Source organism: Castor canadensis, chromosome 2 (genome assembly GCF_047511655.1).
Source record: "Castor canadensis chromosome 2, mCasCan1.hap1v2, whole genome shotgun sequence".
In the NCBI taxonomy this organism is placed as follows: Eukaryota; Metazoa; Chordata; class Mammalia; order Rodentia; family Castoridae; genus Castor; species Castor canadensis.
Window position 1 is genome coordinate 19,436,425 of NC_133387.1, and position 25,179 is coordinate 19,461,603.

The 25,179-nt window shown below is 34.4% G+C and overlaps 1 protein-coding gene across 7 annotated transcripts in view; it reads left to right on the forward strand.

Moving 5' to 3' along the window:
• The window catches only part of Cnot4 (CCR4-NOT transcription complex subunit 4), a 117,121-nt gene that overhangs the window by 55,575 nt on the left and 36,367 nt on the right, over window positions 1-25,179 (forward strand). For 4 of the 7 annotated variants that reach the window (XM_020182916.2, XM_020182918.2, XM_020182920.2 and 1 more), the window contains 6 exons: window positions 4,467-4,664; window positions 8,821-8,907; window positions 9,623-9,724; window positions 10,383-10,508; window positions 13,264-13,397; window positions 23,278-23,335. In XM_020182916.2, coding sequence (XP_020038505.1) covers window positions 4,467-4,664; window positions 8,821-8,907; window positions 9,623-9,724; window positions 10,383-10,508; window positions 13,264-13,397; window positions 23,278-23,335 — 705 coding nt within the window. The remainder of the gene's footprint in view (window positions 1-4,466; window positions 4,665-8,820; window positions 8,908-9,622; window positions 9,725-10,382; window positions 10,509-13,263; window positions 13,398-23,277; window positions 23,336-25,179) is intronic. The other 3 variants (XM_020182917.2, XM_020182919.2, XM_020182921.2) reach the window with 1 other exon arrangement.

The following is a 25,179-nucleotide window of genomic DNA, read 5'->3' on the forward strand; positions in this document are numbered from 1 at the left end:
ACTGTGTAGCCCAGGCTGTTCTCAAACTCAGTCATCTTGCCTCAGCTTCCCAACTACTGGGATTACAGGTGTGACTACTACACCCCAGCCCTGTTTTTATAATATATATTTTTAGTACTTGTGTTATTAGCTTTTTGGGTCTCAGTCTCTGCAGTTATTCAAATTGAGTTTCTTTATCTCCCAGTCTACCATCTTATACAGTCTACCGCAGTTCCACACTTCACTGTGTCAGTTTATTGATTTTCTAACATTTCATTTTTGTATAGTAGTTATATATGATCTGGTGTGTTTAGAGGAAAAACAGTCATGGAATCCATTTTTTATTTTATTTTTTATTTTTTCTGGTGGTACTGGGGTTTGATGTCTGGGCCTCAGTGCTTGCTAGGCAGGCTCTCTAACACTTGAGCCACTCCACCAGCCCTTTATTTGTGTTGGGTATTTTGGAGATGGGGTCTTAACAAACTATTTTTCCCAGGCTGGCCTCAAACTGCAGTCTCCTGATTTCTGCTTTCTGAGTAGCTAGGATTTACAGGCATGAGGCACCAGCACCCAGTGTCAAATCTTTTTTTTTTTTTTTTTTGGCAGTACTGGGGTTTTAACTGGTCTTACACTTGCTAGTCAGGTGTTTTACCACTTCTGTTATTTTTCTAATAGGGTCTTGTGTTTTTGGCCAAGACTGCCATGCACTATGATCCTCCTACTTATACTTCCCGAGTAGCTGGGGAAACAAGTGCATGCCACTATGTCTGGCTTTTCTTGACTGAGAGGGCCTCAAACCCTGATCCTTCCCATCTCTGCCTTTACTGGGATTACCAGGGTGAGTCACCATGCCCTGGTGTATTTTCTGACTTTTCAATGAAACTTTTGCATAAGTTAAGGGTAATATTCATTTGATTATGTATTTTTCCATTCATGCTTAGATTAATTTAGCATATTTTATATTTTACAGAATTTTTAATTTAATTCCTCCCAGTAACATATATGCTACTTCACAGACATGTTAAGATTAAAATGCTAGCATTTACAACTTCCTTTAAGTTGCTGGAATAGGATATATTTAGAGGGTAAGTTGTAAAGTACATTGTCTTATTGCTGTCCTATGTTTGTATTTTTCGCATTATGTACAAGTTATGTTCCAGCAAAGGTGACTTGAAAGCCTGTTGAAAGTACATTTCCAAAGATTAAAAAATTGAATAGCATAGAAAAAGGACTAGCATAGCAATATAACCCAAGGTTATATATTCAACATAGTGGTGTAGCAGTAGTTTGCTTGATAGGAGTTGATATTGCACTCTAAGCTCTTCTAACTTGATGCACTACATCAGTTTCTTTTTCGTGCAGTTTTTACTTTTATATTACTTTGCCTCATAGGAATTTACAATGTCACAGGATTCTAACAAGGGAAAAATTTTTAAAAAGCCGTAGAGTGTTTGTCAAATCCTACATGTACTCAGAAGAATCTGAGACCCAGAAAAGTTACATCAGTGCTTCTCACACTGTTTGTGATCAAGAACCAGAGTAATATCTATGCTTGTAGATACTTGTGTTCTTTCTTTCCCTTCCCCAACCTAGTGAAGACTGATAAAGGGTTCTTTCTTTTTTTTTATTCATACCTAGTGTTCTCATTGGGTCATTTGATGTACCTTATTGTACAAAAAGCCTAATAATATACTTGAATGTTTTACCAGTAGTTTTCAGATGGTTATTCTTTTTCCTTCTTTACTATCAGGAACTGGTAAAACACTATGTATGCACCATGCTTTATAACAAAACTGGGGGCGGGGGAATGTAAGTAATGTACAGTGTAAGTCTAATCAGAATAGTCACTTCAAATCCCTGCACTCTGTATAATGGAATATATCCTAATAAAAAAATTGTAATAAAATGTAATTTTCTTCATATTTTAATTTGATATTGAATTGCAATGGTTTAAAAAGAATTTTTAAAGATTCATTATATTTATTTAAAAAAACAACAGCAACAAAAACCTCAAAACTAGGAACAATGCATATGTTTATTCCATTCAGAGAGTGCATCATCACCATTCTAGATGCTAGTAAAGAACAAAAACTTGGGCTAGTGGAGTGGCTCAAGTGGTAGAGCACCTGCCTAGCAAGTGTGAGGCCATGAGTTCTAACCCCAGTACCACAAACAAAAAGAGCAAAAACTTTCAAATGAACTTAATAGTAAACCCTCCAAAAGGACCTTAACCAGAAATCCTGACGTAGAAAACAGCTTTTCTATGTGCAAATGAAAATTTTTAGTGAGCTTATAGAAGTATATTTTACTGGGCTTATATATAGGTTTTTATACTTTTTTATACTTGTTATAAATTTTATACTTGTGCCTTTACAATCTTAAGGTCATCTATCTGGGCAGATTAAGATTTGAAGGACATAATATGTGCACAGAAAAGTGAGTGGAGAAGAAAGGAAATTTTGAGAGGAATTATTGAGAAAAAAGTCTTTTTCCAGAATTTAGGTATGCTAACTTCTCAGTAGCTTGGTGTTCATTTGGAGAAAATTTATTGAGCTTCTGACAGGTGTCATACTAATCTTATATTTGATCCTGAAGAGAGTTCTAAGGATAATATGAAAGTCAGGTTATTGAGCCAACTGTTTTCTATGCCTTCCACTCACAAGTCAGTTGAAGTATGCCAAACAGGACCAGTTAGCTCAGTGATTCAGATTTGTTAATGTGGGAGTCATGGATGCTCACATCCTATATGAGACCATTGGGCATAATGCCTACATCTTTTTTAGGTACACAGAAATGAAGTTTGTTGATGATAGGTAAACTGTGAAGAACATAAGATTTTCTTTAAAAGTATTCAAGTTGAAAGTGGTCATGAAAGGAAAGAACTGGGTGTCTGGAGAGCTTGGGATAATAATAGTAGAGGTTGAGGAAAATAAAAGGAAATCTTTTGATGGCACTAGGGTTTGAACTTGGGGCTTGCACCTGCCAGGCAGATGCTCTACCACTTGAGCTACACCCCTCACCCTATTTTGCCTTAGTTATTTTTCAGATAGGGTCTTATGTTCTTGTATGGGCCAGCCTTAGACTACAATCCTCCTGGTAGTTGAGATCACAAGTGTATACCACCATGTCCAGCTTATTGATTGAGATGGGTTCTTGTAACTTTTTGTCTGGGCGGGCTGGAACTGTGACCCTCCTGATTTCTGCCTCCCAGGTAGCTCACAGGCGTGAGCAACCACACCTGACCTGGAAATCTCCCTTTATTAATGGCATCATCTTTAGTCTAGATATGTTCACAGGTTTGAGGGTTTCTGTTTTTTACTTGTAAATGAGGAGATGCAAGTAATTTTATATTAAAGGCATAGTAAAGTATTCTCTTCACTCTTCCTGATCCTACTTTTTTTCTTATTAGCACTGTTTTCTGTTCTCCCTACTACTGTATTCTGATAGGCATAATTTCCTGGGTTCTGTCCATATTGTTTTAAATATTACATTTAATGTATTCCATCTTCCATTTATCATTAATCATGTTTATTAGTAGTACTAATAAATGACTTTTTGAACACTTGTATGTGCAAGGTATAATTTTAATTACTTATAAGCATATTATCTCTTTTAACTGTTACAAAATTCCTCTGGCTAAAGTACTGTAATTTCCAGTTTACAGATGAAAAGACTGAGGCAGAAAGGTTACATGATTTTAGAGAGGGTGGGCTATAATTCAGAGTCAGCCACTCTGACTCTTCTTTGGACCACTGACATTAGCAGTAGGAATGAAAATGATACCATAATTCTGAAAAGGAAAAGACAGAGACATATAACAATACAATTGCTAGTATTTATTGAGGGATTAATATGTACTAGGCACAATAATAATTGCTTTATGATTATTATATTATCTTTACATTAACGTTTAAGATTATTTTCATTTTATATTTGAGGATGTTGAGGCAGAGTCTGACTTAATAGCTTAAAGTCATATGACCAATAAATGTTAAAACTAAATTCAGACTCCTAAACTAGAGTATCTAGATTTTGTTACTTATTTACCTCTCTCCCTCTTAGACTGGGAATGTATTTTAAAAAAACAAGTATATGACTTCATTAATCTTCTAGCACATAGTAGGTTTTCATTAAATGTTTATTGATTGTAACATGCTAAACCCATATTCAGATGAGAGAACTTGTATTTGCCTTTTATATGCATGCACCTCAATAGCTTAAATTGTCCCATAACCTTTGTGGGAAATACCAAAATTGAATGGTTGATGTTTAGAATTTTTGTGCTAAAAGTGGTCTGTGATAAGCCAAAAAAATGTATTTTTAGACTTACTTAAGTTTTATTAAATAAAAATACTTTAAGCAATTGAAACATTTAGAAAAAAGGAGAATGTAGCAACCATTTATTTGCTACCCTGATTTGTGTAATCGTTACTTATGCAGTTTTTCTATTTATTTAATGCTAACCTATGTTTTTTTAATGCTTAAAGCCATATCCAGAAGACCCAGCAGTTTATAAACCACTCTCCCAGGAAGAATTGCAAAGGATAAAGAATGAGAAAAAACAGAAACAAAATGAGAGAAAACAGAAAATCTCAGAAAATCGCAAGCATTTGGCTAGTGTTCGTGTTGTACAAAAAAACCTTGTCTTTGTTGTAGGTCTGTCTCAGCGCCTAGCAGACCCAGAGGTAAGTCCTCCTCTGTTTTCTTTGTCAACTTGACATTTTTTGTTTGCTTGCCTTATTTGGAAATAACCCTGCTCAACTGTAGTATTTCTCTGAAAATACTAAATCTTGGAAGAAAGTAAAAAATCTTCCTTAATAATTGCTAAGGAACCACTGACTAATAGTGATTTTGTGTTAATCTTTCTTAGCCTCAGTTTCTTCAGTTGTAAAACTAAGGAGTTGAGCTAGATATCTAAAGTCTTCTTTAGTGCTAATAATTTGTGAAAATGGAAAATTATTCTGTTTTGTTCTCTGTGAAAATAGATAATGATTCTATTTTGTCCTTAAGACTACCATATGACATGAACACTCTGTTTCTTTCCTTTGTCCTGTAGCAGTATAAGGACCAACAATTGAGATGCAGTTACTTGAAACCACTAGAAATCTTAATGTACCATGTGCTAGGTCCTTGGATGTTGGGGGTAAATTAGGAAGTAAGCCAGACACAGACTGTACCCTTGACAAGCTTTTACAAATGAGTGGGGAAGACAGAATTCGAGTGCTTATACATTTATACAAAGGGAAGTACGTGACTCTTTGGGAACATGTAACAGTAGGCTACTTAGCTATTATAGAGATTCACAAGAAGCCTCCCTGAAGAAAGGATGATTAAGATATGCCTGAAGAATTAATAGACATTAGTACACTGCAAGTAATGTCAGGTGTATCCCAGCTATGTGTGGTAGCTTAAGACATCGTTTCATTTGAGGAACTAAAAGATTGTAATGATGCATCTGTTTCATTTTACAAATGAGAAACTGAGGCAAAGGGAAGTTGAGTGACTTGTCTGTGGTTATAGAGCTCCTATTCTGGGTGTTCTAAATTGATGATTGTTGTTATTCATCAACATTTATCTACTCAAGCATCTATTTTATTACCAAGTTTTTGTTTTTCTCTATAGTGTCCCTGAAAATTTGTGTTCCCAAAGAATAGCTAACAAACATTTTAGTCATTGGGCGGCATTGCATTGGGCATAATTCTTTCAGATAGTCTTTTTTTTTTTTTTTGTGGTAGCAGGGTTTGAACTCAAGGTCTTGCACTTGCTAGGCAGGTACTCTACTGCTTGAGCCATGTCCCCAGCTCTCAAATAGCCATTTATATCCTGTGTTAATGCTAAAACTGGCCCACTGTGAAGTAAATATATGGTCGTGTGTGCTGATGTACAGGGTGCTCTGTCTATTCCCCATACTCTTAACTTTATTCACTGGAATATTATTTTACTAGCAGAATCTGGCAAGTTCAAGTTAATACGTAAAATTTAGATACTTTGAATTCCCCTTGCTTGGGCAGCCTGTTCCATATCAGTTACTGGCTATTTGCTAATACATAGAGGCCAACCAGTGTAACATATTCATGTAATCCTTTCTATTTGGTGCAAACACAATTCAGTTTTTCAGTAAACATTTGTTGAGTACCTGCAGTGTGCCAGACACTATTTAAGACACCAAGCATACACTGATAAACAAGATAGTACCTGCTTATTTACACAAATAACAGTGTAATATGAGAAGCACTGTATTCTGTGGACGCACAAGAGATAGCACCAGACCTTGCAGGGGTGGTATATAGTCCTTTGCTATCTTTGAGGTAAAGTGCTTCTGGCACAGGAATTGTACAAATGCTTCTGGATGAGAAAGACCTCCATCTGCAATCTGATTGGTTTGGATGAAAGATTAGAATGCAATGGTGAGAGATAAGATTGGCAAGGTAAGTGGTAATGATCACAGGGCTTTGTAATAATGCTAAGGAGTTTGTACTTTATCCTAAAAGCACTCTGTTCTTAACAGACAGACCTGGCTAGATTTGTGTTCTGAAAATACCAATATGGCTGCAGAGTGGACATGTCAGTATAATTATATACCAAGCTCATGTTGTTATGAAGGTGTTATACCAAAATGTTTGCCAGAAACTATTCCCATAAACCAGTGACCTTCAAGTATATCATATTCCTTGTCCATACTTTAAAAACTGATTCTGTGTCAGGTGCCAATGGCTCACATATGTAGTCCTAGCTACATGGGAGGCTGAGATTGGGAAGATCATAGTTCAGGGTCAGCCCCAGCAAATAGTTCTCCAGACCCCATCTCCAAAATAACCAGAACAAAATGGACTGGAGGTGTGTCTCAAGTGATAGAGCACCACCTTTGTGAACGCAAAGCCCTGAGTTCAAGCCTCGTATCTCCCCTGCTGACACACACACACACACACACACACACACACACACACACACACACACACAAACCTGATATACTGTATGACATTGGTTTCATAAAATAATTTCTCCATAGTATATGTTTACACATGTAATTTGAGAAAGATACATATCAAGGAGAAATGAAAGTAATTACTTCCTCAAGTCCTATATGAGTATTCAGGTTCTTGAAGTATTCACACTACAGAGTGAAGTAGTAAGGTGCTTGCCCATATTTGTAGAATCACTGAATGTGACAACTACAGATATTACAGATAAGTGCATTGTAAACTTGGGTACCATGAAATGCCAAGGATGTGATGTTTTTTATTAATCCAGTGTGTTTCAAAACTTGGAAAATACTTTGTATTTATATTTAATAATGGAGCTTGTTTGTAGGTTCACTTAATTATAAACAGACTTTTTAGCTGCATGAATGTCTTACAGGACATAAAAAAGTTGTGCCATGCAGGACAATTGTAGAGCAAGGCTAGCTTGAGCTTGGTAAGACATTCCTGGATTCCATCCACTGAATGCAAGTAGTGTCTCCAAGGCACTTTAACAGCTGCCCAACCCAATAACAGTTTCCACAAATGCCCAAAATGCCCCTTTGAGTGCTTCCTTCAAGGAGAACTTCTGCCATAAACTCACATATGATGTGAGATACTGATACAGGAAGACCTGTGACCAGCCTTTGGAAAAGATATTTTAGCTGTGAGGATGAATGCTGAGTTGGTACATATCCTGCTAGAATATTGAATGCAGTTCCAAATTTCACTAGCTAGAAAAAACATTTTCAAGCTATTCTCTTGAATAGCTCAGCCCTGAAACTTAGCTGTAAACAATCTGAGGGTCATTGCATTAGTTACTGTTCTATCCCTCAAAGAAATTAAGTAAAAAAAAAAAAATTGGAAACTAGTATAATCACTTCACCTTTTCATCCATTAGAGGTGGCTATAGCAAGCATAACCTTATATGTATAAGTATCCACAATAAAATATGATGATTAGTTTGTATTAATTTGAAGACTGTTAAGAATTAATGACATACCAACCAAAAACTATTAATTGTGAAAGTTTGCTATTTGAAGAGACTGTAGGAACAGATCTATAGGTAAATTCTAGGAAACCAACAAAATTTAACGTCCAAGTAGTTGCAAATCATGGGAGAGGTTTTTTTAATATCAAATTACATACTGATCAAATATCCAAGGTTATGTAAGTTTGTAAGAGTAGCTAAAAGAATGCATATGGAAATCACATAAAAACAGAGGTGAGATTAAGTATGAAGGGAAATAACCACCAAGAAGTAACCACGTAATATAGAAAGAAATGTATGTTTTTTTCCCAAATATAATTGACTGGCAGAACGGGGGGGTGTGAGGCATGGTGCTATGAGATAGTTGAGAAACAGTATAATTTTTGACATAGGAAGCTATATGCACAATGATAAATCATAAAGCATGGAAAGCTGAGGGGAACTGTTCTCATCATATTTAGAATTCATGAGCAGTGTGCTAACATAATATGTAGTAAATTTATGAGTCCTTTTTTTTAGGTCTATTCTTTGTTTCTGTCTCTGCCCTTATACATACTTTTGGTCACTGTTTTAAGAATTACTTTCTTATAAGGATCATTTATTAAATCTTTCATCTATTTTGTGTTTAAGAATACTGTGACAGAGCATAATAGATATTATTAGACTTGGTCTCTGTTTCTATTAAGTGGGTCAAAAAAGAATTGCTTTCAGACTTTAAATTATCTGTAGGTTAGCTACATAAATTATAATTAGGAAGTAGTCACATTCACGAGAAACTTTAAGAAATTACCATTTTTCTTTCAATAACAAGGAATGGTGAATGTTCCCATTATATGGATAAAGTTGATGAGAATGGGGACAGTTTATACCTTATTTCTTCTTCTTTTATAGGTTTTAAAACGTCCAGAATATTTTGGGAAGTTTGGTAAAATACATAAAGTTGTCATCAATAATAGCACATCATATGCAGGCTCACAGGTAACTAATTATAGGGATCTTTGTTTTTCCTTTCTGTGTCTGGACTTGACCTGGACCCAGAGGGAAAAGTTGCTTTCTGTGATTACAAAACTTGATGGTCAAGGATTTATTCAGTGTAGAGACCTCTATTGGTGGACTGGGGGAATTTTTGCTGTTCATTCGGCCCTTCTAGGACTTAATGAATTGATAGAATAAGAAGGAAATAGTAAAACAGAATTTAAGTGATGGGGTAAAAGGATGGGGGAGTTAAGTCTTGTATCAGGAAATATGATAATTAGTGATTTATAATCAGTAATACTTTTAGATGTTGAAAACTTAATATCTTATGCTGGTTTTAGCAGAAAACTCTTACAGATTGCATTTATTTTTGAGAGACCATACTTTGACAGTGTCTTTAATTCTTGTTTTTAAGTCTAAGTTTCAAATGTTTTTCTAACCGTGGCAAGCCTGTCAAATGACTTTTTAAAAAAAAATCTATGTTGTAGTGTCCTTAAAATCAGATAAAGTTCAAGTATTATTGTGTTTAAATAAACTGATACAATACTTGATAAAAAAAAAACTATTACTGCTTCTGTTGTCATTATTTTTAACAACATAGTAGTAGGAAGGGCTGTAGAATTCCCAAGGCAGGTTTATAAGAGAATTTTTGGTTTTTTTCTAGTGTCCTTTAATTTGAAACTAATAACAAAGGGATGGGATTTTTTTTTTACTTTAGGGTCCGAGTGCCAGTGCTTATGTAACCTATATTCGGTCAGAAGATGCTCTCAGGGCCATACAGTGTGTCAACAATGTGGTGGTAGATGGCAGAACACTTAAGGTAATGTGATTCTCTTGATCTTTCCTTTCTAAGAGGGAGGGATAACACGTAGGAAGTAGAGGTGAGCCCAGCATTTATGTACTAACTTTGAAGACAGTTAATCTGTCTTCAGAGTTAGGTTCCCATACCAACCTGTGATAGCTGACTTACATAGGGTCCTGTTTTATTTATTAAGTAGAAATAAACACATTCATTATTAGGGGATGATCCTTTAAAATCTTGTGTTTTTATATTTATCTTATTTTGTGAAATTGGAATCATTCTTATCAGAAATAGATGATAGCTTTGATTTGTTGCCACTAAATATCTGATTTGTGTGAAGATCTCACCAAGTAATGCTTTATGTAAATGGAAGAAGGATGGCATAATTAGAAAAAGAAATTTGCCTTTTTTCTGTGTTTAACCACTCATAAAAGGGAACAGATTTCCTTATGTCTAGGGTATTCAAGTTCTGGAAACCATAGGCTGAGACTTTCCAAATATGCATCATCTGCAATAAATTCTACCAGGCATGATCAGTTCCATAGGATTCCCAGTCAGTATGTTTTGTCATATCTATGTCTCATTTTAGGTAATGTAAAAACACTAATCATGGAACTCTCAGTGTGATGTCAGTTCATATTTTGAGTTGTTTTTCCCTCCTTCCCTTTTCCTCCAGGCATCTTTAGGTACAACAAAATACTGCAGTTACTTCTTAAAGAATATGCAGTGTCCAAAACCTGACTGCATGTATCTACATGAATTGGGGGATGAGGCAGCCAGCTTCACAAAAGAGGAAATGCAGGTAGTAAAGTCATGTGAATTATCAATTTTGCACAAAAGGGAGACGTTATAAGTTAAAGTTGCACAAGCAAAAATTCAAGATTTGGGTTTTTAAAAACTGGTATTACTTTAAAGTAGCATATTCCAATGTGTTCAATGAAATGTCTGTTCTGCAAGATGATATTGTAATAAAAATGGGTCTGTGGTCAATTAAGTTTGAAAATGCTATGAGTAAATTCTGTTTTATCCATTGTAGAACTTGTCAGTCTTTAATATGCTGATACATATCCAAAAGGGGGATCTGCCACCTATACATCCAGAATTCAGTTGACCAAAGAAAATACTTTGGGAAATGCTACTTTGAGGGGATTATCAGAAATATGAAGGCTAAGAGGGATACAGTTGGTTATTTTTTTTTTCCCTTTGGCCCAATCTCTACTCTTTACATAGTATTCTACAGAATGATATTCTGTCCAGTGATGCTGATAAATTACATTTTTGTGAAATGATTCTCCCTTGAAAGTGTCCACTGCGTCCATATCCTGTAAAGGGTGAATTGAAAGCTGAATATCCTATGTTCTCTTTTACATTTCCTCTTCTCCTGTCTCCTTTCAATTTATAGTATAAACATGCTTTTACAAGTAAAAATGTTGACCATGTGGCATATTAAATGAGGATTATACCAAAGCACAATGCTGCAGTTCCCTTTTGTAGATGAGGACTTCAGATTGTTGCTGTGGACTTTTGCAGAAATACTTCTCACTTAGAAGGTGGGGGGCATTCATTGCTACCTTTCATTCTTCTGGTAAAACTTGAGAAGTCTGGTAGGAGCTCCTTTAAGACAGATGGATAAATAACATGAAGTATTATCTTTTTTGACTTAGAGTTAGTACAGATTAAATCTTATCATAATAAATAAATTGGAGTTTCTTGACAATATGGTCTTTGCGATTTAAAAACTGTTAAAATAGCTGATATTTAACAGGTATGGATGAAGTACTGGTATCTTATGTTTTCAATAAATGCTTTTTAATTTTTTTTTTATTTTTGTGTGAAACTTTCTCAAGTGAAATCTAGATAGAATCATTTCAGACTGAATTTTTAACTAGTGGAGGGTATACTTTACTCACATATACTGTTACAGTATAGATTTCTGGCAACAAATTTTCAAGTCTTAATTGATCTCATTTAAAGTATTGTTCAATAAAAGAAAAATATATGGACAGTCTGTTGGAACTTACTTGTGATGGGATTTTGGCTCTCTTTATCAACTGCTACTATAGAATCTTTCAGATATCAGGTTGATCTCTTTGTGGCTAATGAAGGCCATAGTATCTTATGAGGCATCGATTACAGAAAGAATTGTCAAGGCTGTTCATGTTTTAAAGATGTAAAGTCTACATCTAAGTATATTTAACTTAAAAGTCATTTCATAGTGTTATCCTGAAGTCATCTTGCTCTCTTTAATTTAGAAGTTATTTTGAAAGGGGGTTTCCTTATTAAAACACTTGGTGTAGAAAGTAAATTTGAAGAAATTTATATCATAGCAAAAATCAGAAAATCTTTCCTTGTTACGCCATAACTGAGTATTGAGTACCATAGGACATACTTATAGATTCATTTGAAACAAGTAAGTGGCTTCTTAGAACAGGGAATGATGCATTGTGCAGTGTACATGATACACTTGTGTTCAGTTAAATGATACTGCCCCAGTTTATTATTATTTCACATTGGTTTTGATCTGTTACATTGTGGTTTTGCCGTAAAATGTGCTTAAGTTATGATTTTAAAATAATACTGTTGCAGGTAAGTAAAAACGTCCTTTCAGTCACAATATGCATGAAAATAGTAAAAAGCTGCTCAGAGTTATTTTGCTATTATTTTTGTATATGATTACCTTCTACAGTCAGTCCTTGCCTGATTTCTCCCATAACATTTGTGTTGTTCTCTTCTGATGTATGGCTATCCAGCTATATTAGATACAGTTTTGTTTTTTGGGTTTTTTTTTTTTTTTGGTGTTTAGAATAGGCATCAGCAAACTTTTTCTGTGAAGGACCACTTAGTAAATGTTTTAAGGTTTCTGAGCTATGTGGTCTCTGTAATAACTACTCCACTGTCTCTGTTGCAACACTGCACTCTGGGGTTTTAGCAGGAAAACAGCTACAGACAGTATTTAAATGAATGAGCTTGACTATGTCACACTAAAATAATATTCACCAAAACAAGGGACTAGCTGTAAATTGTTGACCCTTGATATAGACTTTAAAATACATTAGATTTTGTTTTAGTAAGGGGAAAGGAGAGTAAAAACAAACTAATGGACTTTTTACTTAGTGCCAAGATAATGAAAAATATAGTTAGATTAGAAGTTAGTTAGAATATAGAAGGTTAAATTTACAGTTTTAATTTCTAATTGAAACAGGAGATCCATTAATAAATTTTGGGTGATCTTTAGAAAACTCAGTAATGACCTGTTTGAAGTAGGTTTAAAATGGACCTTCTAGTTTGTTGAGCTAGTGAAATTGTTTTCTCCACAATATGCTTTTCTATATAATAGGTTGTTGAAATACCTTATTTTACAAAATGTGTATCATGTAATTTTGTTGGAATAATTTTTATTGGTCTAGAAGTTTTGTAACATCCTGATAGGTTTCTCTGGATCCATAAAAAAACTTGTATGTTTTATTGGATATCTTTAATAATTCAGAAGGTAACTCAGTATTTTATATCAGACATTTTGTGAATCCCACTGCAGTTTTAATGTCTTCTTTCATTAGGCGGGTAAACATCAAGAATATGAACAGAAGCTGCTTCAAGAATTATATAAATTAAATCCCAATTTTCTTCAGCTATCTACGGGTTCAGTTGACAAGAATAAAAACAAAGTGACACCACTGCAGAGGTATGATACGTAAGTACTGATACTAATATAGCTAGACATCTTTCCCTCATCTGTTATTCTTTTCATTCTGTATCTTTTTTAGTCAAAATTCTTCTTAACAGGGTCTATCATTTATGCAAAGTCTATCGTTTATTGTTCAGCTGTATGGAAAATGTTGAGTCATAATTTCTGTATTTGAATAATTGCTGCTTACTGCTCACTGGTAACACTTCAGACAAACTTCTTGGTGTCTTCAACTTTTGTAGTGATTTGCAAACTACCCTAAGCTCAAGGAACCACCCCCTTGCTTAAAAGAAAATCAAGGAGCCAGGCACACCCCCTTGTAATCCCAGCCTCAGGAGGCTAAGACAGGAGGATCATGACTTTGAGTCCAGCCTGTCTACATTGTGAGATCCTATCACCAAACAAAACAAAAAGAAAAGAATCAACAGATGTTGTATATTAATAGGCTTTTTTTTCACCCAGTTGAGGTTTCCTACTGACATAAGGAGGAGGGAGAAAACATTTAAAAGGGAAAGTGGGAATTACCTGAAGTGTTGTGTCTTGAGGCTACAAATAGTAAGGATGTCTAGTACCAGGAGTTACTAAAGTCTTACATCCTGTATTAAGGAGAGTATCACATGTTCAGAATCTTACTCATTGGGGAGAAAAGATACCTCTTGTCCTCCACCCCCAACGTGGTTTTCAGTGGATAATACTGTGTCGATGCTTTTACAAATTTGCAGATTTAATACTGAGTTTCATTCTGATATGGTGATCTTCATATCTTGGATTGCATTTGGTTATGACCTGTCGGAAAGTCATATGGTTAAATTTGAGTGATGTTCTAATGTCTAACTTTTAAATATTTGTAGTCCAGTGTCTCTTAAGTACCAAAATAATGTGAGAGCCATTTTCAAATGTAGCCAGTAAAAATTGCTTGAATTATTGTCAGAGTCTATTTCTTAGAAACATGTTGTATTTTAAGTTTTTGAAGTCCCTATTTATTCCTTTAACAGTGAAGATTATTTAAATTTAATGACTATTTAAATTTAAATACTTATTCCTTATACATAAATACATAAAGAGGCTATAAAGCAAAACAAAGTTACTGTGTAGTAAATTGTATGAGATTTGTTTATATCAAAGCTAGGAATAAAAGCTAAGTCCAAACAAATATTTTGGATTGACAATCGGACTGTTACCCTTTTCTTTTTTATTTATTTATTTATTTATTCTTTTATTTGTATGTGTATACAATGTTTGGGTCATTTCTCCCCCCTTCCCCCCGCTGTTTCCCTTTTCTAGCCCTGTGTATTAATAATAAACCATATGCTATTTTATTGGCTGCCACTTCTGCAGTGCTTGGTATAAGAATGAAGTTATTGTTGTAGACATTTATTTCAGATGCATTCAACATTTATGTACATCATTGTTCTCATTGAAAAATGCTATTCTAATTAATTTTACATTATGGGCTTAGAGATTTCAGAGCAGAACTTTAAAACTTAGACTAGCTCCTTGAGATAACATGTGTTATTTTCTGGATATAAAAGTAATATTTTTATTGAAGAAAATGTGAGAAATTTATGAAAGCATACAGAAGAAAACAACTTGATATGATTTGGTACCCAGAGGTTTTCGCTCAAAATGATACATGTATTTTCCCTTCTGTGTAATTTCATATCAGTATTTTGAAGATAGTTTTGTTTGTTCCTAGAAGTATAGCTGCTTAGTCAAAAAGTATGAGAGTACTGACTTCCTTGAAGTGGATTTTTTTTTTCTCCTACATATTTGTCAGTTTAATAAACAAAACAAAAAGCAACTATCTTTATTTTAGTTTGTATTTGATTAATAGTGAATTCTTATGCATTGTGAATTTTTATGTTTTGTTTGTGTTTTTAAGTGAATTACAGATCTAGCTTTCCCCAATTAGTTGATCAGTTATTTGTGTTTCAAAATATATTAAGTTAATAAATCAACTTTCGGAAGAATTTATGTTCTATAACATTGAGTCCTTGTAACTACTAGCATAGTATATCTCTTTTGTGTTTTGTGCTTTTTAGGAAATATATTTGGTCTTTTTTCCTGGTCTGTCCTTTTGAATCTTCATCTACCTCTTCCTGTTTAAGGATCCCTGTGCTAAAAATTAAAAGCAGTGTTAGACTAGTGGTACTAAGAGGCATTATTATCTCATTCTTTAATTTTGTTTCTAGTGTTTTTTCACTCAAGAATGGTTTTACTCTTGATATTCCTAATAATGTTAAGCTGCTTTCCTTTAGATTGGAAATTATTGTTGGAATTAATCAAAAGATATTTTGGAATCTGGACATGTAATCCTAACACTTGAGAGGCTAAGGCAGGAGGATTGGGAATTCAGTGCTAGTGTGAGTACATAGTGAGACCTTGTCTCACAGTTCTTTTCCCCAAATTTAAAAGTTATTTAGCTTTTAGTTTTTGGTCAATTCTTAATAGATTCACTAATTACTATAAATTTATTACTAGGGTTAATATTATATGGATTTAGCACTCATTATAAAGTTTAGTTAGATAATCCTCAGAGTATATTCATAACTTAGTAGCCAATGAACAATATTCTAGGAGCCAAAAGTTGTAAAGTAGGGAAGGAATAAAGAAGGAAAATTTAAAATAGACAAATCATTTGATAACTTTGCCCAAAGCCAGGGCTACTTTACCTCAGTTGGAACCAGAATACATTTTGTTATAGGTATTTTATGGTTTGCATAAGTGCATGATATAGGAGGGGTTTTTTGGAGGTGTTTTTTTTTTTAATTTTTTACTTACCTAAAATTTATTAAATGACACTTTATGGCCCAAGTCACAAAGTTTATTTTATTTTATTTATTTATTTATTTTTTGGCAAGCTCTGGTAGCATTCATTCTTCCCATGTCAACCCTAGAATGTGAATAAGTCTATGGCTGTCAGTCATACCAGAACTCAAAGATCTGCTTTGGTTTCCATTTGCACGTTATCACCACCCAAGGGAGGCTTAAAGAAGCAATAGGTGTTGGGGATGGATTTGTAGGCAAGGTTTCTCCTTCCTGCAGGGGAAGACTTAATCAGGTTGGAACGATGAGCAGTGTGATATTTTCCATGGTCCCACCCAAGAGATAGACTTTTTTTCTTCTTCAAAGCAAGCTGAGAATTAAACTTCCATCTTTTCCTTTCATAGTATTCTTAGATAGCAAGTCACAGTTTTATAAGAAAAATTAGAAGAGAGCAAAGCATGCCTAAAACTTCATAACTCAACTTAAAATTTAATTCTAATTTTTAATTAAGCTAGAGTACAAGTCTTAAAAGTACTATAGCTACTAATCCTTACTGAACCCTTACATGATCCCCTGATACACATACATACGTACATATATGTAATATACACATGTAAATGTTAGTATATTAAATTTTCTGTAATACCTTATTCCTGTCTTACTTAGGGAGCAAAAATTCTGAAAAGGAATTTGTCATTTATTCTTCTCATTATTATGAATTTGAGAGTACATCAGTCACATTGAGGGTTTTTTTGTTGTTGTTTTTTTTGGTTTTTGGAGGGGGCTATACTGGGGATTGAACTTGGCTTTGTGTTTGCTAGGTAAGTGCTCTACCACTTCAGCCTCTCCCACAGTCATTTTGATTTTAGTTTTAGTTTTTTAGCTTTTTTTCCCTGCCCAAATAGGGTCTTGAGTCTGGGCCAGCCTTAGACTGTGACCCTCCTACCTGCACCCCAAATAACTGGAACCTCAGAAATGTACCACTATGCACAGCTTGTTTTTGAGATAGGGTCTCGATAACTTTTTACCTGTACTGGCCTTGAACTCAGTCCTCTTATCTCTGCCTGCTGAGTAGTTGGGTGAGTTTTGACTGTAGAGTTATTCTTTTTCCATATGACTAAGTTGCTTTGAAATGATGAATACAAATGATAAGAGTGGAGAGTGAGGAAGCCATGTAGTACTGATGGACTGGATGTAAGGACTGGATATTTAATTTGGGGATAAAATTCAGGGCTTTGTAATACCTTCAGTTAGATTGAGACACTATTTGTGTACCATCTGAAGACTGTGGAACGAATAACAGCTAGGGAGGCTGCCGTGCTGAGGACAGAGAGCAGGTATAGGAATCATGGGTTACAAGTGGTTATGACTTGATACCGTAGCTCAAACAAACTAGTGAGGAAATGGAGATCTTAAGCTAAGAGTTAGTTATGAAAGGAATTGGACAAAAGAATTGGTGTCCTCTGTGTTCATTTAATCTTTTCAGTGGTTCTGTGTGGTAGATACTATGATACTACAGATTAAGAAAACTAAGTCTTAAAGAATTTAAATAATTTTCCAGTATCCCACACAAATAAATGAGAGACCAGATTTCGACCAGTCTCTTGTCACTTCAAAGCCCAACCTCATTATCCCACTGTGCCATTGTTTTGAGTTAAAATTCTTAAAACCATTAGGAAAAAAATTTAATGTCACATGAATTCAGTTAAATGAAACCACACCATCCTATATGTAACTTGACACTGAAACGCTGGTGTTGGAGGCTTAATACCTCACCATAAATACAGTGGATGAATTGTAACTTCCAAGGAATTGACAGTATTTTAAGCAGACTCTCCCCTCAGCCACAGGTTGGTGGCAGTAGTGGGTTAGCTAGTGAAATATTGAAAGAGAAACTTTTGTAGGAATTTATCAGTTTTTACTACATGGAGAGGAAATACACATCTTTTTAAAATACATGGCTATATCCTTATTGAAGATAAAGTATAAGTTCTGGTATACCAAAAGTATACTCAGAATACCATATTAATTAGGGAGAATGGGAATGCTTACTGCATGAATCCTGTTCTCTGGATTCCCTTTAATTATTTGGTAAACCACTAAGATTTAGAAAAGGTGTGGTCTGTAGACTTATAGGAGATAGTTTCAAGCAGAGCTTGTTAAATCATGGATAGACCTCAGAGTATTTATGACTGAGATTCTGGGGGAATCTTACCCCATCAAAGTTGAATATAGTCAAAAAAGTTAGAGCTACTAGTGTAAAGGATTTGTTCCAGAAGGTAGGGTGGAATGAGTGTGGAGAGAGTGGTAGTAAAAGATAAGGTTCTTTATGCTCTTATTTCCTAGAACAGAAGAAAAGGCACATTGACCGAGCAATTGTATATTTAAATGCAACTTAAAAGTACAGTATCTTTTTAAAGATTAAACTTTATCACTGAAATACAAAATTAGAACAAATAGAGACTTTACTTGCCGTTTTTGTAGACTTGCCACATGTTTATATGGTAGGTATCCATATTTCAGCTTTAATACTAAAAATAATCAATTCTTTGTACCTACTAGTGATTGTCCAAACATTTATATTCAAAATGTAACTAAAAATATGCTTACTATGAGTTTTTATCTTTTAAATTTGATTAACAAGGGAATTAGACCACCTCAACCTTTTCTGTCTCATCTCAAGTCCTCCCAAATGAGTTTTTCTTTGGTTCTCGTTTTGTGTTGCAAAATTGTAATTGTTTTATGTTGCAGTTGTTTTAAAAAGAGCAGCAGTGAAACTCTTTTCAGTAATTTGATGGCATTGCCACTAAGGAAATAAAAGGAAGCAAAATTCAGGTACTACCTTTGGAACAAGTTAGAAGATGCCCAACTTGGCTGGGCATCTGAAGATCCCATCTGAGGCCCAGCTATTTCACTGCCTGCCTACAGATTGTTTTTGTTTGTTTTTGAGACAGGGTCTCATTTATAGTCCAAGCTGGTCTTGAACTTGCTATGTAATCCAGGCTAGCCACAAACTTGAGATCCTTCTATCTCAGCTTTCCAATTGCCAAGATTACAGATTGAATTTTGTTTTCTTTATCTGTAAAACAAAATATTTATATTTGACTTTAATGATTCCTTCTAGCTGTGAAATCTAGTAATACTTCAGGAGACTTGATGTCTTTTCATCATGTCTCTTTTCACTTTCTCTATTGCAGAAAGCACCAGATATTAGTTGTTTCAATTTAGACCAGTGGAACCAGAATCTCCAGAGAGGAAGACCAGCTATTCTTTATACTTTAAATTTATGTGTGTGTATGACACACACACACACACACACACACACACACACACACACACAATATGCTTATATATTAAGTTTTTGAAGAGCTCTCTAACACTTGACTCCAACCATTTGGGTTATTTAAAAATATTTACTCCTAAGAAACCTATGATATTGCTGTAGATCCTAAAACTATTTTAAAAAACTTTAAAAAATATTAGACTGTTTTTGTGAAAATACATGTTTGTGAATTTCTGTCTCTAGGATTTGCGTATACACCATTGCTCTCTGGAAATCCAATCTTGATGGTGCTTTGAGACTGAACTACCTGTTAACACTTCTTAGTGCCCTTTGAATCCAGTACTTCTCAGTCAGTTGTGTGACTTTGAATCCAGTATTTTTCAGTCAGTACTTTCTGTCATTTATGGACTACAGTGTCTTTTTCTCTTCCTTTCATCATCATAACCATTGCAGTGTTTTAGAGAACTATAGGAATAGGTGGTCTTCCAGCACTTAGCCTTTTCAAAAATTGTCAACGTCTTGATTTTGCCTCTTATTCTTTGATTTAGTTCATTTTATATTGTCTATTTTTCTTTGTGTATATCATAGAAAATGAAATTGGTATCTTTAAGTTTTCAAACACCTAGTTTTCCCTCTCTATTCAATTTCTACCCCTCTGTTTTGTGCTGTACAAGTGGTTCTTAAAAGCTTTCCCATTGAATTGGGAATGAAAAAACATTTTGCTTCAGAATGGAAGCAGTTTTTTAATAGTAAAAGTAATAGTAAAGTTTATTAGGAAAGGGATTTAGTGTAATGGGATAAAAGTGGAGAGAAATGGGAAAATGGGGAGAAGAGAAGTATCTCCTGCTCCCCATGCAGGAAATGGGAATAAAGACTCCGAGTTTTTTTAATGTACCAAAAAAAGAGATTGAATTAAGAAAGCCTGTAGGCTTTTGTTTACTCTTTTTTGGTTTGGTTTATTTTTGTTTTGTTTTTGCTTTTGAGGCATGGTCTCGCTATGTAGCCCAGGCTCTCAATCTCAAGATATCCCTACCTTAGCCTCCCGAAGTCCAGAATTACAGGTGGATACCACCATTCCTGGCTTTGCTTATTTGTTTTTAAATTTTAAAAAGCCCTTCATAATTTATCATAGCACACTGGTTTCCCCCTGTTTTAGCCATTACTCTCTTGGCATGATAATGGTGAGTGGATGTTGAAAGTTTAACAGATTTGTTAATATGACCACAACATAAGCAGATCCAGAGCTGGGTGAAGAGAAATTCTACACCTGATGTTAGTGTAGTTGTGAGAACTCTAACCTATTGGTAGATGTCTTTTATTTATGTATTTATTTATTTATTGGCAGTACTAGGGTTTGAACTCAAGATCTTGATCTTGGTAGGCAGATGCTTTACCACTTGAACCATGCCCCCACCCCTAGTAGAGTGGGGGTTTTGTCCAACTATTAGAGATCGAAGGAGTTCACATTTATTGGAATTTGGAAATATATTTTTTATTTCTATTGGGATTACACATGTATTTACAGAACTTTTCTACTTTTCCATTGATGGTTGAACTTTTAATGTCACATTTAACTATCATTGAGGCTTTACGGCCCTCATTAAATATAAATTAATTTCTAGTTATATTTTTTAAAGCTTTTAATTTAATGCTCCTTGAATATGTTGATCGTTAAATAAATTAGGAAGAATATGCTGAGTGGAACATAAGCTTACTAGTATTTTGCCAGTAGCATTCTTTTTTAGCAGTTATTTTTGGATTAATGACACTGGCCTAGAAATTCTTGAGCATTTTTTATAAAAGTCTTTCTAGGTACAGCATAAGGTACTGTGAATCATTGCTTACGAAATTGCAATTGAGATGGTGGACAAGATGGTAGATTATTCTAAATAGTTGTGATCCATAAATATCCTTACAGTTTATTCTTAATACAATAATAGTTTCATATCATATTGCCCTGGTCATTAGCAAGACTGTCAGCACTTACATTGGAAATTATTGTTTAGTGATTTTTAATTGGTTATTACTGTTATACTGGAGTACATTGTGACATTTACCAAAGTTGTTACAATATGTCATAGTTGAATTTACCCTTTATCCCTTCTCCCCTCATTCCTGGAATAGTTTCAGCAGGTCTCATTTTTCCATTTTCATACATGAGTGTATAATATTTTCACCATATTCACCCTCCTCACCCTTTCCATACATCTTACCCCCTCCCTCTGGGACCAGCCCCTCAGACAGGACCTGTTTTACCTTCTTGTTTTCTGTGTTTGAAAAAAGACATTTTTGTTTATATAAGATAGCTATATGGGGTGTTTAGTGATATTTGATGGTGATGACTAGAAAGATAAGTCAGGATTCAGGCACTAAAATTCTTCATCTTTACATTTCTATTACTGTGTCTTCCTCTCAACTTTAAACTCCTTATTTCCCTATTATTAGAGTAATATAAGTTTATTTCAAATTATTATGTTCCAATCTGTCCTTTATGCCATTACTGAATCTTTTTAAAACACTGCCTATTTCCATTGGCCTCTGCAGTCTGGCCTTTATCTGCCTTTCTGTCTTTACCTTCTCTTGTTATTAAACCATCCTATTTGTTAGCTAAATTAATTACTTAACTCCTAACTATGTGTGACCTTTTAACCCTTGACACCTGTTCTATTCCTGTCTTTTATTACTTTAATGCTATCATTTCTCCTTTTCCCCTTCCTCCCTGTAATGTGAACATCTTTTTAAGGACCTACCCAAATTTGGTATCTTCTAGGAAATGTTCTCCAATTTGCCAACTTGTGTTAGATTCACTTTTACTAAAAGACTTACAGCCTTTTTTGTTTAAACAGTTTGATAGCTAGTCCTAGCAGTCTGCTATAATCAAAAGTATATAGCATTGTCTTTGCAGAAAATACACCTGGGATTCAGATTGGGTACTAGCTCTTGCTAAATTTGTTTAGAACAGTTAAATATGGTACTGGGAAATTATTTGTTTGTAAAGGTAACTTTGCATATATTTCCAGGTAATAAAATAATTCTGAGAAATTTGGAATGTTAATTTTTTTACTATATACCCATTTGAGTAATAATCTTTATATTTTGTTCTTTTGTCCATATAGCTGAGTTAAGGAAGTAACAGAAATAATGTCATTAGGTCAGTATTGTAATGCAGAGATTTTAGTTTGACTTTAAGTCACACAAGTTAAAATGGACTTGAAGTTTGCAATTTTGGTCTTTATGATAGTTTTGCATTTTCTCTATATGGAAATAAAATTTTGATGTTTTTGTTTGAGTCAATAGTTTGCCCCAAAGCATGTGTGTGTGTGTGTGTACATTAAATATATATAAAGCTGTACCTTTTCTAAGGTTAAGATTAGCGTGTTTGGAAGACTTTAGAGAAATTTGTGACTCTTAAGAAGCTAGAGAAGATTACATATAACCTTTATGCCCTCCTGTCAAACACCTAAAAAATGAAGTCAGAGTTTCAAAAACTGTAATGGGAAATGTGTTTTTCACATGTACTAAACTAAATGATGGATTAGTATTTTGATTTATTTTAAGCAGTTTTTTTTTCCATAAGCTATTATTAGAGTGATGGGTTTTTAGAGAATCTAATTAGAATATAAGTTCCTCAATGGATAGTAGTGATCAAGGGTAAGGTCTTACCTTTTATTTCTTTGTGTTCTTAACATCTGACTTAATATCTTATATCACAGTGTCTCAGTAAGTACTTGTTAATATGGTAAAAATGTCTGTTTTTCTGACTTTTATGTGATGCTTGTTTTTGTCACAGAATGACTTTACTCTTGATTTTATTTAACTATGCTTTCCTTTTTACAGCCCCATTGACAAACCTTCAGATTCTCTCAGTATAGGGAATGGTGATAATTCCCAGCAGGTAAGATTTAGATAAAGTATCATTTCATTTATCTCCCATAACCTGAAAACAAGTGCTGTATGCAAGTGAATTTTCTAAATAGTGAAAAATACTTTAAATACTGTCACAATTAAAAAACCCCTTTGATGGACACCTTTGTTAAATGTATTACAATGAACCTTATTTTCTTGCATAGAATAATTTAGCCCTTTCTCTGATAACTCACAATTATCTTTATGACCATATATTATTGTACTGTGTGGTAATATATCAGGGTCCTAGAGTCTACTACTGTTAATGGTCTTTTTTTTGGGGGGGACTAGAGTTTGGATTCAGGGCTTCATACTTGGAAAGCAGCTGCTGTACCTCCAGTCATGAGTTCTTGCTTTTAAAAATTATTCCCGTTACATGCTCCCCTTGTCTCTTGCTGTCTAGTGTAGTTTTTGCACATTGTACTTTCGCTAACAACTTCCACCCATCTTTCCCAAAACGACTGTTGGCTATGAGGTCATAAATCTGATGGGCTGTTCAAAGTTGTATCCACTATAAAATTAAGTGAGGGGCTGATGGTTAGAGCATTCTTTGTGTTACCTTGTCTTACTGCATAGGGAACTTTTTCCTACCAGTTTTTTACTACCTAAGTTTCTGTACATCTTTTTACATTGGTAGAATAAGTGTAGTTCTAATCTCTTCCATAAAGAATGGCCAATTTCCCACAATGTAAGTGAAAAACTTAGAGTTCTAAAAATAATGCTTTTCTAAACTTTTCACTCACAAATTCCACAGAAAAATTTGACAATCTGCACATACATATATTTTGAGTTGACATTAAAGTTTTTTGTAAGTTAAAAGTAATTTGCAAAGGATGTAATTCTCAGCATATAATCAATACTGGTATTTAAAATAAAAATGCTGTATTGCTGTTTATATAAGTAATTAAGAAATTTAATTTTCTTTTTTTTTTCTTTTATTCATATGTGCATACTGGCTTGGGTCATTTCTCCCCCCTGCCCCTCCCTTACCACCCATTGCGCCCCCTCCCTCTCCCCCCAACCCCCTCAATACCCAGCAGAAACTATTTTGCCCTTACTTCTAATTTTGTTGTAGAGAGATGATCCATTCTTCATTAAGTAATGAGTTATTTAGTTTCCAGCTGTTTGCATGTTTTTTTTCTTTACTTTTGTTGTTGAGTTCTACTTTTACTGCATTGTGATCAGATAGTATGCACGGCATAATGTCTATTTTCTTATATTTGCTGAGATTTGCTTTGTGCCCTAGGATATGATCTATTTTGGAGAAGGTTCCATGGGCTGCTGAGAAGAATGTATATTGTGTAGAGGTTGGATGAAATGTTCTGTAGACATCTACTAGGTCCATTTGATCTATTGCATATTTTAGATCTTGGATTTCTTTATTGATTTTTTGTTTGGATGACCTATCTATTGATGATAATGAGGTGTTAAAGTCTCCCACAACCACCGTGTTGGCGTTTATATATGCTTTTAGGTCTTTCAGGGTATGTTTGATGAAATTGGGTGCGTTGACATTGGGTGCCTACAGATTGATGATTATTATTTCCTTTTGGTCTATTTCCCCTTTTATTAGTATGGAATGTCCTTCTTTATCTCATTTGATCAATGTAGGTTTGAAGTCTCCTTTGTCAGAGATAAGTATTGCTACTCCTGCCTGTTTTCGGGGGCCATTGGCTTGGTAAATCTTCTTCCAGCTTTCATCCTAAGCCTATGCTTATTTCTGTCAGTGAGATGGGTCTCCTGTGAGCAACAAATTGTTGGATCTTCCTTTTTAATCCATTTCGTTGAGCGGTGCCTTTTGATGGGTGAATTAAGTCCGTTAACATTAAGCGT